The sequence below is a fragment of the Molossus molossus genome, unplaced genomic scaffold, assembly GCF_014108415.1.
Source record: "Molossus molossus isolate mMolMol1 unplaced genomic scaffold, mMolMol1.p scaffold_m16_p_14, whole genome shotgun sequence".
NCBI classification, from domain to species: Eukaryota; Metazoa; Chordata; class Mammalia; order Chiroptera; family Molossidae; genus Molossus; species Molossus molossus.
Window position 1 is genome coordinate 11,027,488 of NW_023425349.1, and position 13,497 is coordinate 11,040,984.

Here is a 13,497-nt window from a genome sequence, read left to right on the forward strand (position 1 = left end):
GGGAAGCCGGCGGAGGAGGTGCAAATCCACTGACCCTGGACGCACTCTGAACGCCCCTCTGTCCTGCGACACCAGTCTGTGGTCACAAACGGTACCTTTCAGTTTAGCCTGGACTTTTCAGCCAAGGGTTTGGCTATTGTTGGTTCTAGAACAAGAAAGAGAGGCCCTGAATTTCCTGGCTTTTCTGGCCACTTGCTTCAGTAGGCTAGTGCGTGCCATGCTTTCACGACGCGGAGTCCGGCAGAACCTTCCATTCGCAGCCTTCTCTCTCGCTGCCCTAAAGACCGTTTCCAAGGGCAAGGCAACTGAAGCAGTCTGCCTCAAATCTGTCTGGCTTGGTGCCTTGGTGAATAGGGTTAAAAAACTGCTGCTAGGGGGAGCCCATCCCTGCTTCACATCGCATCACGTGGCAGGGGCGTTAAAAGCTTTATGGAGCCGATGCCCATCCTCCGAGCACAGGGCTGGGCCTGTGGCCAGCACACACAGAGGAGACCTACGGACTACTGGGGCCAGGCCTGTGTCTAGAGACTGAAGCAGCTCACGCACTTCACAGATGGCGCACAGGAGGCCGAGACACAGCGGGCGTGGTGCTCGGCCCTCGCTCAGTGCAGTTTGGGTGGCGCCAAAACGTGATTGTATGTAGCGCCCTCGACTCCCGGTACTTCCGCAGAGAGGTTTCTAGGCAAGTGAGTGGAGCTGCCACCAGTGTCCTTCCGGGTGAGCTGGAGTGGGGTGGGGCTGTGGCGCTTCACGTGTCATGACAGGAGCTGCCAGGAGAGGACCAGCAGGGACAAGAAAGACCTAACACGAGTGTCTGCAGAGACTGCTTCACTGGACTCGGGACAGGACTGTGGATGTAGTTTAGACCCACACGCCGCCTTGGTCAGGGAGGTGGCTTCTGTGTGGCCTGTGGCACTCTGGTCCTCTGGGACTGAGTCAGGAGGGGAGGCATCTGGCACCCGGGCACTAGACAGGTGCACCCTGTTCCCAGGGCAGCCTTCCAGGCCTGGGGGAAGGTTTTGCTGGTGGTGGGTGTCTGGGTAGGAAACCTGAAAACTGGATGCTGCCTGCTCTGCAGTTAGGTCCTGTCTTTGCTGAGACTCTGCCTACGAGCTATGTTGGCTGTGCCCATTGGGCTTGCCTGGTTCCCTCTCATTGGGGTGTGTGTGCCTCTTGGGGCATGGAGGGGGCTCCCATGGTCTGATTGTGGGTGGGTAACTTCTCAGTTCTGGGAGGAACTCTCCTTGTGTTTTCTAGAGGCGCTTCTGGGCTCGGGGGAGTGGAGAGGCTGGGCCTGGCTGAGACGCAGGTGTGGCGTTTTGTCAGGCAGCTCAGCCCTGTGCTGTGGTTCTGGTCTCCCAAGGAGGCCCTGGAGCTCAAGGCCCTTGGTAATAGGCTCGATTCTATGTCTCATTTTCCTCTTTAGTAAAACGGATGATGGTCAAAATGTTGGTTTTTTTTTTACTCCAATCTAATATTTCTGCTGTTGCTGGGAAGTCAGGTTCTTTTTGTCCATAGGACTGAACTAAGGATAGGGCTAGGAGGGCACAGCACAGATGACCTTCAGGAGCCCCTTCCCCACGGGTAGGAAGGGGCACTGTCCATGTCCCGCTTCTTCCAGGCTGAGCACCGCTCCTGTGGTTCCTTGGCACAGCCGTGTCACTACCCTCACGTGGATCGTCTCACTACCCTCCCCCACTGCTGTGGGCCAGACAGGTCCCCAGACTCTCCTCTGGCATGTGGAAATGCTCCATCAGAGGCACCGTGTCCCTGACTGTGAAGGTTGGTTTGCTCTGTACCCCTCCTGTGTGTGTGGGGGGCACTGAGCCATCACTGTTCCCTCACTCAGTGTGGCTGTTTCTCAGCGGTGGCCCTGCCATGGCTGTGTGGGAGGTGGCTTAGCTGTCATACCAACTTTCCTGGACAGGAGGACTCATTTTTAGAAACTCATTTGGGGAGCCAAATTGTAGGCGTCCTCAGATCAGGGGCCTTTCTGCATCTCCCAGGAATCAAGGCTGGTTCTCTGTCTCCAACCTCCAGACAGACTTCCTTTGCAGGGACTGAGGAGGCCAAGTGAACACTTGCTGGAGGGGGAATCCCCTGCCTTTGTCCTCTGAGTTTGGAGCTGACTTCCCACCTTCAGCCCCTAGCAGTGTTTACCATTTTCTCCCAAAGAATCTTTGAACTCGGGCCTTGCGCCAGGGGTCTATCTGCTGGCCTGTTGTGACCCTTTGGTCTCTGTGCATGGCTGGCTGAGGCCCGGCCACATCTGTCCCCTGAGGTAGTCCCAATGAGCTGAGGGCACTTTCAGGAGCAGCGGGGCTGATGGCCCTGCTCCTCTTGTGCATTCTGGTCTGCTGGCTGCAGTCCTCCTGGAGAGGGGCCTCTGAGACGTGCTTCTTGCCCACTCCACACAGACCTCTTTGGGAAGGAGGCAGCCAGTTTGGACTTGAAGCCCTGGGCTGCTCAACAAGGGGCTTGCCTCACAAAGGAGGTGGCCCTGCTCAGCCTTGGGGGTTCTGGAGAAGTCTTTCCTCACCACACAGTTATGCACATGACATCTGGCTATACCTTACTCTCACTCTGGTGGTGGCCAAGGTAATTTTTAGAAGTCTATTTACAATATCTATTTACTGTGTTTTCTGAATACGCAAGTGTAAATAGTATAATTTGTAGTACAAAGTCCTTGCAATAACTTCGTTGTGTATTATGTTAAACAACTTTGGAAACCATGAGCACCATGGATTGTCCTTGCCCTCGGGTCAGTGGTTCATGTAGGATTCTGAACTTGAAACCTCCCAGCGGTCGAAGCAGCAGCGTGTGTGGACTGTCACCAGAGCAGTGCCTCACCCAAAGATGCCTGGCCTTCATCCAAAGGGACTTTCTGCCACCCAACTCCCACAGGCTGCGTCCAAGCTGGGCGCCTTCGCACTGACTGTTGGACTCTGCCATGGACTGACCGCCTCTGGCTGCTGCAGTCTGTCTGGAATGCCCTGACATGTTGCATTTTCCCCATTTGGATGAATAAAAATAAAAGCTTCTGTCTTAAGCAGGACCACCTCTAATTAAATTAAGGTGCTGACTTTGATAAAAAGGTCAAGTGCACGACCACTTATGACTCAGTCCACATGATAAAATCTTTCCTTCCTACGAGGGGATCAGGGACCAAGGCCTACTTTCTGTTCACGGTCCTCTGTGCTAATGGTGCAAAAGGTGTGCACCACCTCGAAGGAACCTAGCAGCGAATTACAGGTGCTTTTCACACAACTCACTCTTCATCCTCACACCTCTCCCCAGAATTTACCGCTTAGTACACTAAAGCTCAGAGAGCGAGGGACGTGCCCAAGGAATGGAGCTTCCAAATGGCAGCAGCAATTTGAAGGCAAAGCTGAAGCTCCTGCTGTTCCTCGAGCCTTTGCGGTCGAGCTGCCCCAGGGCTGGGAGCCGCCCCCGCGGTGGTGCTGCTGCCTCAGGTAAGCCGAGCTGTGTGGACAGGCACTGCGTGTTGTGCCTTCATCTTACAACTCGGCCGCCTTCTCCCTGGAAAACCCCCAGACTGGATTCCCAACCGCACCAGGACTGACCGCCAGATCCCCTGCTCCCATCCTCGTCCACCTTCGTGGGCTCGAGGTGGAGCCGGCCTTCCTTGCCCTTGGGCCCTGAAAGAGAAGATGGAGGTCGTGGTAGCTGGTAGAAAAGGTTCAAATCACAGTTCTTGGGATCACAGGCAAGCCTTTCGCCTTCACTTTCATAGGGTGTGACAACCAGAGGGGGAACAGCACGCGAGAGGAGCAGGGCCTGACAGGACCTTACAATCCCCAGGGGACGGGCTGAGCCCAGGGCACGAACAGGGCGGCTCGCTGCGCCGAGCTGTCTGGGGCGAGGGCGGAGAGCTTGCACCCACCTGCTGCCCACACGGTCACTGGGAGTGATGGACGTGGGCCAGGAACCTCTCTATGGACCCGATTTCTTCCCCTATAAAATGGGGAAGGGTAGAGAGCTCAGTGCTCATGCTCAGTCCTCGTGTTCAGGGCATGGGTGCTCAGCCGCTGCGTGGTCCCGATCCTCCTGTCTGTCTGCCTGGTCTCTGCCCGCCCTCCCACCCCCGGGCGAATCTTAGGTTCGTCAGCATCAGGCACCTCTCTGATCAAATGAAGCACTAGAATCCACACACCGACGACGTTATGGGTTCCCAGAGGCCAACCAGGCCCCAAGGGGCCCACGTCACCTGCATCCTCCCCTGTGTAGACTCTGGTTTTCATGCCTGTGGGGTCAGTCCAGAGCTGGGAGTAGCCTTTTCTCTCCTGGAACCCCACCCCTCTGCTTGCTCCCGCCACTGGGACATGGGCAGGACGCCTGGGAGATGTGAAGTCAGAGGAGGCCACTTATCTTTGCTTCTGAGCTGCCTCCCTCCCCTGAGAGTTATTAACAAGACCTGAGGTCCGCTCAGCAGGGCCTGCTGGACATCTGTGCAGCGTGTCCTGTATTTTCCCGTGCCTTGTGAGCAGCCCCAAGAACAGGCAAGGAAGAGCCATGGTCGCGGTCAGAACCAGGCTCTGAATCTCCCAGCCGGAAGCCTTACACTTTTCCTGCCTCAGCTCCCTTCACAGCCGGCTTCTCAAAGTCCGCACTTCCTCCTCTCCACCCCACCTGAAGCATCAGGGATTTCCCAGTCACCCAATCCAGGGAGCCGTTCTGGTCCCGCCCTCACCCCAAGGTGGAGTCTGTGTGTGCTCCTCTGGGCGCCTACAGCCGCGTTCCCTGCTCCGCTCCGTGTCCTCTCTTCCCCCGCCCTTGCTTAACCGGGATAGCCCTGGGCAGTCTCCCCCTCTAGCTTCAGCTCACATGCAGAGCAGGGGTCCTCAACCAGGGATCCCTCCTACCCCCACCTGGGAACATTTTGGTCGTGACAACTGGTAGTGTGAGGTGTGCTCTCGACAACTAGTAGGATTCACAGGACGACCCACAGGACAGAATCGCCCACAGCCTGCCGTGGTGGCGAGCTCACTCCGCTCCCGAGTGTGTCGACTCTGGACATCCCCAACTTGTTTCCCAGGTGAGCTCAACTCCATATACTAAAAGCTCAATTTATCTTCCTGGAGTTTCCTCCCCTTTCTCAGCAAGTTTCGAATTTTTTTAGAATCTGGCTTTCCTATTCTACCACCCATCTTCAGACTAAATTTTGGGTATTTTCTCCTAAAGGACTGATGGGGAACTTATCAAAGATTGAAAGAAAGTTGGCTTAAAACTGTCTAGTGGTCCCCTTCAAGGCCTCGCCCTCCAGCGGGCCCAGCCCCGGCCTGGCCGTGCAGGCTGCCCCTCCACGCCCCGGGGCCAGCAGTCGCCCAGCTGTGTGCGGAGAACTCTCCCTGCCAGTACACGGCCCTGCGGTTCTCGCCGGATCCCGCACCTGCTACAGCACTTCGTGCACAGGTGGTTATTATCTTGGGTCTCAGCGTCATCGGGGACCTCCCCGGAAGCAGGACCCCAGCTGAGTCACGGAGGCCTGTGTGCCGAGGTGGACTGCGTGTGGACTCCTTTGGCTGGGCTAGGGCACAGCTGCAGAGGTGAGGATTTCTGCCGAGTCCTCATTCCTGAACACTGGGACCCTTGGGACTCGACCTTTGCCCTGGGTCAGGAGGAAAGTGGATCCCGGAAATACACCCACCAGCCTGAGTGGCAAAGGAACCCCACTGTTCTGGAGGCCCTGCTGGGGCCCAGGCCCCTTGCTTGGCACTTGCCCAGCTTCAGAGGGACTCACCACCTTCCCTTCGTGGCCTGTATCTTAACCACTTCCACCCAAAAGCAGGGTATAGCTGGGGTCCTGGGAGGCAGGCAGGTCAAGCAGAGGGGAACAGTGGGGTTGGGGAGCACTGCTCTTCCTGCTGCAGAGAAGGGGTGAGGTGGTAAGGACGGCAGAGGGTCAGGAGACTCACCCCAGGGGTGCAGGGGTGCGGGGCAGCCGCCAGGGAACAGAAAGCAGCGATCTCAAAGACGGCTCGGTCAGGTGGGGGCCCCATAACTCCGCCCTCCTTTCTGCCCTTCAGCCATTTCCCCCTCACATTCACAATTTGGGTGGGAATTCCCTTTCCCATTGCAGCCTGGTGAGAAGCTATTGTCTTTTAAGCCTTAAGTACACCCTTATGATTTCCCTAAACCTCACACACACACACAGTGCCTCCCCGTGAGCGTGGCACTTGGTTTCTCAGGGGGGCAGTGCTTCTGATGGGGGCACAGGCCACAGGGGAGGTGCAGGCTGGGGCTCACCCCTGTCAGCTCAGAGGGTGGTCTTCTCTGATGGTGGCGGCGTGGGGGTGGGGGTGGGGCAGGAGCACATATGATAAAACTAGTTTTTACAAAGCAATGCTGTTTGTACCAAAATATTTAATGAATATGCTGTTAAAATAAAACCAACAGAAGAAATAGTAATACAATTTTATGGTTTATATTTCAATTCATAAAGTTAACACACTGGAACTACCCTAACACAATGTCCACGCACCTAGTGTTAGACGGGCTTACAGCTGATTTGGTAACTGAACAGGAAAGACACAAAGCGGGGAGGGGTGTGGGGAGTAGGGGTTGCCACTTGTTCCCTCCTGTTAACACAGATGACCTCAGCAAGTGTCAGTACAGCCAACGGGAAAAGATACAAAACAATCCAAGTGTCTACATACAAACCAGCGCCTCTGGTAACCAGCTACCTCCAACCACGCGGAGAAGACGAACCACCTGCAAGACAGTCTATCAGCACAATGCCATATAAATTAAAAGTCTGTTGTTTTTCTTTAAGAAGGTGCGAAACCTCCATTCCATAGTTCTGAACCGAGAACCTGCCGCCATCCGAACAATGAGGTTTGCACCCAGCCACACTCCACGGAGGGCCCAGCAGGGAGCGACACGGCCAGCAGGACGGGGCCTGGCCTGTGTGTCCGACACGCACATCTACACAGATACACACAGCTCAGTGTCCTCACTTACACGATCTACTGTGCAAAACACCTGGAATCTGGAAGTGAGGGAGCTCTTCCCAGCTCGAGGGCGAGGAGGGCCAGCCTGGCGGACCTTGAGTGAGATGAAGTGCCCAAGTAACCACATAATTCAGTTGTGCAGATCAGTCCTGGTCTGGGATTTAAACACTGTCATTTGGGGGCACTGGGAAAAGATATATATATATCTACCTGTATATATATCTCTATATATCTGCCTATATATGGATATATAGACAGATATATATACATACACACATGACACATTAAGCAAAATAAGATTTGCCCACATTCTGACTGATCCAGTCTCTCGGTCACCCACCCCAGCCCTATAAAGTCATTTTGGCAGCTAACACTAAAAAACAACAGGAACCATGAGAGTTGCATAGAATTGATCCGAAATGTGAATAATGCCAAACCAAAAACCTGTGCATTGTCTAGTTTAACAAAACGAGGTGGCTTCAACTGCAACCATGAAACCTGTTCAAAACAAAGTGCTTCTCGTTACCCACCTGGACGACCCTCTGCTGGTACTGAAGCAGGTAAGAATTACTGGAGTTATTGATCCTCTGCCCTACCCCACCCTACCCTCACCACAATATATATGTGTATTAAAAAAAAAAATTAAAGATTTAGAAAAAAACCAACAGCCTAAAAAGATACCCCAACTCTGATAATGTCGCCTCAGCCTCGGGGCTGGGGGCTGGGGAGGCCCCAGGAGTGATTTTCTAGAGTGTCCAGAGCAGCTGTCGGGACAGCAGGCCTGTTAGTGTCAGTGGTTAGGAGCCTCACCCCAGAGGCTGCCTGCTTCAGGACCTCTGGTCCATGACCTGCCAACACACTTGTAGGAATCGGACTTAGGTACAGCTGGTCCGGGGACATGTCACAGCATCACATCTGGCCAAAGGCAGCAAAGGTGCCCTGTGTCTGACAGTGTCTGGAGGCCACAGCTGCTCTCAGCAAGTCTCTTTCCCTTGCACCCCGGTCGCTGTCTTTATGGAGCTCAGTGTTCGGTTAAACCACGTCTTCTTGGCGGCCTGCACCTCATTTAGGGCGAGGCCCAGATGGTGCTCCAAGTCCTGAAAGAGGAAGACTGCGTGAGGGTGTGGCCAAGGCGCCAGGGCTGAGCCTAGATGGGAATTCAGTCTGCAGACTCTCGAGAGGCCTCTGGAAGCCCCCCCCCCCCATCTCAAAGTGATGCTAACGCTCGGGAATCCTCACGTGGTGGGATCTTTCCTAGTAAAGGCTTCCTCATTCCCTGCCTGGTTTATTCAAGCCACCTCCTAAGCGAGCCCCCCCCCCGTCCACCCACTGAGCTCACACCAGGCACATGAGCTCATGCCCAGCTGGGCCAGCACCACGGATTTCCAGAAAGACTCTTCAAGTCTACACTCCAGAGCAAGGCATTTGAGGTGCTGGTGGGGGCCTTCAGAGTCTTCCAGCTCAGCACCACATCCCCCCTACTTCCCGAGGCTCCCCTGGGCAAGCCTGTGCCTCCCCCTGCTGCTCAGTGTGCTGCTCCCTCCCCCAGGAATGCCCCCTCTTCTTTCTCCTCTGCAGCCACAGTCCATTCTTGACCACAGCTCAGACACTGCTGCTTCACTGCTGCCTCTACTGGCTGTCCTGGACAGTCGCATGAAACATGTCTTAGCTTTGCAGTCCCAGCATCGAGAACGGCCTGGCCAAGAGCAGGCGCCCAGTAAGTGGGTGCGATGTGGGAGACCAGGCCTAAGCTTTCGTCCTGAACTTGGCTCCACGTGCTCAGCACCAGCTGATGGAACAAATCTATGCGGTATAAGGTGACCAACATCAGCCCCAATTTCTTCGTCAGGAATGGAGGCTCAAATAAGTTGGTTAATATGTCCAAAGTCACAAAGCTAGCTAATTGATGGGAGCTGGGACACGCCGGCCGGCATTTGTGAAGCCCTCAGACACTGGGCTAAATAAACCCTTTCTGGGCATTATCTCCTCCGGTCCTCCCCCATCACCTCCACCTGCAGAGGAGGAGCCTGGCGAGTAGAGGCCACTGACTCATGCAAGGCTGAAGACTTGGACAGCACAGTGGTGGTTTCAAAATACAAATTCTCTGCTCCACCAAAATGTTTCCAAGCTTGATGATTATTCTCATTATGGAAAAGTCCAATCCAATGCTTACAACAGGCCAAATACTATTTAAACATCCACTGGTAAGTAACAAGTAATGGGCTTCTTCCTGTGAGGATCACAGTCAAAGTTGAAAGGGGAAAAGAACCCCAGCCCACACAGATCATTCCTGGCACTCCCAGCCCACACCAGGAAAGCCCTCGCGCGCCCTCAGTCCCAGGCACCAGAGCAGAGGCAGCCCCGTCCCCGGGCGGCCCGGGGTGGCTGTTACCTGAATCTTACACTCAGCCTCCACCAGCTGCAGCTTGGTCTGTGCCAGCTCCAGCTCCATCTCTCTCAGCTGGTTCTTGAGCGTCTCCTTCTCCTCATCAGTGTCCTCATCTAAAACGTCCTTACTTGCGCTGGTGCCCTTTACATGCCCTTCTTTGTTGAAAAACTCTCGGCAGCGCTCACAGTCATCTACTTTTTGCTGAAATTGAATGTCAGATGTGAAGAGACAAGGAGAGAAACTGGCCCTTTAGAAGGCGTGAGCACCCCCATCCCGGGGAGCCAAGAGGTGGCCTCGCAGTGGGGCACTACGGCTTCCGAAACTCATCTCTTTGTAAGCAGGCAGCCAGCCTGTGGGAAAGCCACCTTTCAGTATTACATCCCGAAAGCAATACAAACATTCTGACGTCTTGATCCAGTCAGTAATCTCATATCTAGGAACCTTGGCTAAAAAAATGAAGAAGCAGTGACCAGGTAACGTTTATGTACAAGGATTTTCACTGCCGAAAGAGAGAAGGAAAAAGGGGGCATAAGCTACCCAACACCTGGGAGAGATTCAACTCTGTTGTCTTTATACAGGAAGTGTGCAGCCTCTAAGAAGTTTCTGAGGACTTTTTCATAACATGGTAAAATGGTACACAAAAATGTACGTATAGTGGTTAAAATATATGCCACAGGGCATCAAAATAAGATGCCAGTGGCCGTCAGAAACATCATTTCATGTTCCTCTAAGAAAATATTCTGCCAACGAAACCACAAAGAGCCCTGTTATAAAACACGCTCCGATTTCAGAGATGCAAATGTGAAATGGGCACATCTTAGAACAGACGGAGCTGCCTGTTACACAGACAAGGACGGAGAGAGCAGGCACCGCCGTGTTCACAGTGGGGGGTTTATCTGTGCGGACAGGAGTCTACGGTTTTGTTTTATTTACTCTTCTAAATTTCCTGCAATGAGTATTATTAGTTTTAGAATCAGAAAATAAATTATATTAAAAAGATAAGCTCCTGCTGGTTAAACACCTCTCACAACAGGGCCCGGGTGTCTCTGCTCCCATGAAACATTCCGAGCAGACATGGCCATGAGCACCGAACTCCCCTTCTCGCCCCCGACTGTACACGTGCTGGGAGAGCATCTTTCCGTACATGACTCATCTCAGTGAAGCTCGGTGCATATTCGAATACAGGTGCAGCTTCAAGAACGCAGGTGCCAAGTTCCGCTGTACTTTAAAACGTCAGGTCCTCGTGGCACCGAGATGGGTAGGACAGCAGAAGTGAGCTCGGAGGGGTGTGTCCCTTCCTTACGCAGGATGGTGGGGGTGAAAAGTCACTCCCAGGCCCTGGCCTCATTACCCCACCTCAGGCCAAGCCGAGCTCCAGGCTCTGGGCTGCGCAGGCCTCCCTGCCCAGGGGCGGCACTGGAAACCTGTGGCGCTTGTTTTGTTGCTGACGAACCACCCAGAGGAGGGTGTCATGCACACTGATAAGACAAGGGCCCTTGTACTTTGAGATCTTTTAAAGCCAGAGCTCTTTGGGCCTCATCTGTATTCCCCTCCAGAGGAAACAGGCACAGCACTGGTTTTGAATTACTAAGCCGGGCAGGGACAGGCGCCCCAGCAGGTATTTGGCAGCTTCTTTCACTTCTGAAATCAAAGTTCTCCCCCGCCCCCCAAATCTGTTGTGAGTACAGCCATAAACTGAGCTAGGTGCTTTAAAATGTCTCTGGTAAAGGAAGACTTACCCGAATTTTCTCAATTTCTACTTTATTAGCTGTCTGCTGCTTCTCCAATCTTTCACTCAACTGAGAACAAATCTAAAGAAACAGACACAGTATCAAGTGGCAATCTCTTGAACAAGGCCCTTACTGCACACTTGGACTAGGGACGAATTCCATGGCGGCAGCTGGGCTCCACTACGAGGAAAGAAGACGGCACCTAGCAGGCTGCCACCGCTCGGGAGGGCTGAGGGCTGATGGGGAGCAAAGGCTCCTCTGGCTACACTCAGTGGCCACTGGTTTCCAAACACATGTGAGATCCCAGTATAGGAAGGGACAAGACCAGTTTGGCTATGTTCTTAAAATGCAAACAGCCAGGGAGAGAACTGGTTCTACACCTCATGACTACACATGAACAGAAGGCCTCGACTCGAATCTGAAATGTCCCAAGGACACTGTGTGGCTTCACTTATTAAGTGTCTACGTGTATGCTGGGCACTCACTATGCCTGGTGCTCTACCAACACGATCCGAGATTGAGGCTCTTTCCCGTATTCTAGTTGGGAACCAGCGAGGTGACGTGGCCGGGGCAGGGAAGTGACTTGTTGGAGCCAGAAGCCCTGGGGTGAGGAAGGGACACATTTCATTGGGGCAACCAGGGAACACAGCCCAGTTACAGGGTGCACGGACCCACCTGCTTGTAGTCACCGATGATAGAACTGTTTTTTTTAATCTCAGATTCTGCCTTGTCGAGTTCCCGGCGACACATTTCTTTTAACTGCACACATTAAAAAGCAGAGTGAACGTTTTCAGAGACAAAGCGCTTTCCAAGAAGTGCCTGACCTAGCTCTGGAAAGGCTCAAATTCACTCCCTCTTCCTTCGATCTTGGCAGTATTAACCCCTGTTCTTGAGGCCAAGAGAGGGAGAGAACAGTTAAACCTTCCAAAAACACCCAGCCTCTGTCTGAGGGCAACCCGCCCGTGGGCCTGAGTGCGGGACAGCACGGCACAGACGGGGGCTCATGGAGGACCACGGCGGCTTCAGTGCCTGACCTGAGTTTGTGCAGAAAGGGCCCTGTCACGTCCCACCTCAGGCAGCCCTGAGACCAGAGGGAGTTACCTTTATGGAAAACTGGGGGATAAGGGGAGGGGCGTTACCCCAGGGCACCCAGCATCCAAAGCTCTTCCTATGGCTGTAGGTCTGTGGCCACAGGGACTGCAGAGCTGGCTGTGGACAAGCCTTCCACAGTTTGCTCTGTCAGCGAAACGTCAGTGGACAGGTAGGGGATGAGCCAGACATGTTACGGTGTCTGTTTTCCTTCTGCAGAAATGCTAACCCTCTTCTTTGTCACTCAGATGCGGGCACACAGGAATTTCTCCTGCCCCAATGGGAGATGGGCTTTGCCCCCACTATCTCCTCCATGCTTTAATTATTCAGAACCATTATGCTTTACACAGTAAATAAAAAAGGTCTCCGGAGAGAAACTGAAGCCAGCTCTCTCTGGGTTCTCCAGTGCCAACAGGAAGCCTCCAGCCGAGCCCCCAACCTTTAGGCATTTGCGAGGGAGAGGGTTATGGGAGGGTGAAGTTCCCTTACCTGAGCAGACTCTTCTTCCAGCCGCCTTTTCTCTTCTTCTGCATCAATCAACTTCTGTTTGGTCATAAGCAGCTCCTTATTCAGTGCATCTGCCTTTTCCTCAGCCTGAAACATTTAAGAGATACTGTTACCAAACAAGAACTGAGAACTGGAAGGGGTCTGAATCGCCCAGCACAATCCCATTTTAAGATGAAGAAAAACTGACCTGGACAGGGAAATGAGATGCCAAGGTCACACTGAGACTAGAGCTGTGCTGAAGTGCCTGCCCAGTCTCTGGCCCAGAGGCAGTGGTTGGGAACACAGCCTGTGGCATCAGATAGCCTGTGCTCAAGCCCACTGTTCCCTATGTGCCACTGGCCAAGTCACTGAAAGCCTATCTGAGTGCCAGGCTCTTCATCTGCGGGATAAAGTGTGCACAGTGCCTGGCATATAGTAAACACTCAATAAAAGGTAGATCTCATCATCATTAATAGTAATAATAAATTCTGGTTTTCCTCTGCTTCGTCAAACAAGTTTTGCGTTTCGCTCTCCCGGTCACCTGATAAAGGAGGCCACCACTCTCCTGACACCCTGTTTTATTATCTGAAATGGTGATCCTCCACCCCAATTTTTTTCTAAAGCATGCAAAGGTCTAGAGGGAGATTTGTGGGTTGCGGGACAGTCCCAGGACACTGAAGAGTGAATGACTGTAGCACGGTAGAGGGCAGTCAAGGCAACAGGCGGTGGTTCCTAGTTACAGAGCATTCGAGACAGAGGGTCTCTGCTGGCTCCTTACACACAACCTCCTCTGACAATGGGTGGAGGTGTCCCTGAAATGACCCCTAGCTAG

The 13,497-nt window shown here is 53.4% G+C and overlaps 2 protein-coding genes across 15 annotated transcripts in view; one reads left to right on the forward strand and one right to left on the reverse strand.

Annotated features, from left to right (window-relative positions):
* The window catches only part of LOC118629517 (spermatid perinuclear RNA binding protein), a 197,766-nt gene that overhangs the window by 149,523 nt on the left and 34,746 nt on the right, over positions 1–13,497 (forward strand). The window lies entirely within an intron of this gene.
* RABGAP1 (RAB GTPase activating protein 1) overlaps positions 7,666–13,497 on the reverse strand; it is a 149,893-nt gene continuing 144,061 nt past the window's right edge. For 7 of the 14 annotated variants that reach the window (XM_036260826.1, XM_036260830.1, XM_036260825.1 and 4 more), the window contains 5 exons: positions 12,669–12,773; positions 11,766–11,849; positions 11,100–11,171; positions 9,364–9,561; positions 8,959–9,201 (listed from right to left, as the gene is read on the reverse strand). In XM_036260826.1, coding sequence (XP_036116719.1) covers positions 8,974–9,201; positions 9,364–9,561; positions 11,100–11,171; positions 11,766–11,849; positions 12,669–12,773 — 687 coding nt within the window. In that variant the 3' untranslated portion in view covers positions 8,959–8,973. Of the gene's footprint in view, positions 8,069–8,248; positions 9,202–9,363; positions 9,562–11,099; positions 11,172–11,765; positions 11,850–12,668; positions 12,774–13,497 lie in introns of those variants that run through there. The other 7 variants (XM_036260834.1, XM_036260835.1, XM_036260827.1 and 4 more) reach the window with 6 other exon arrangements.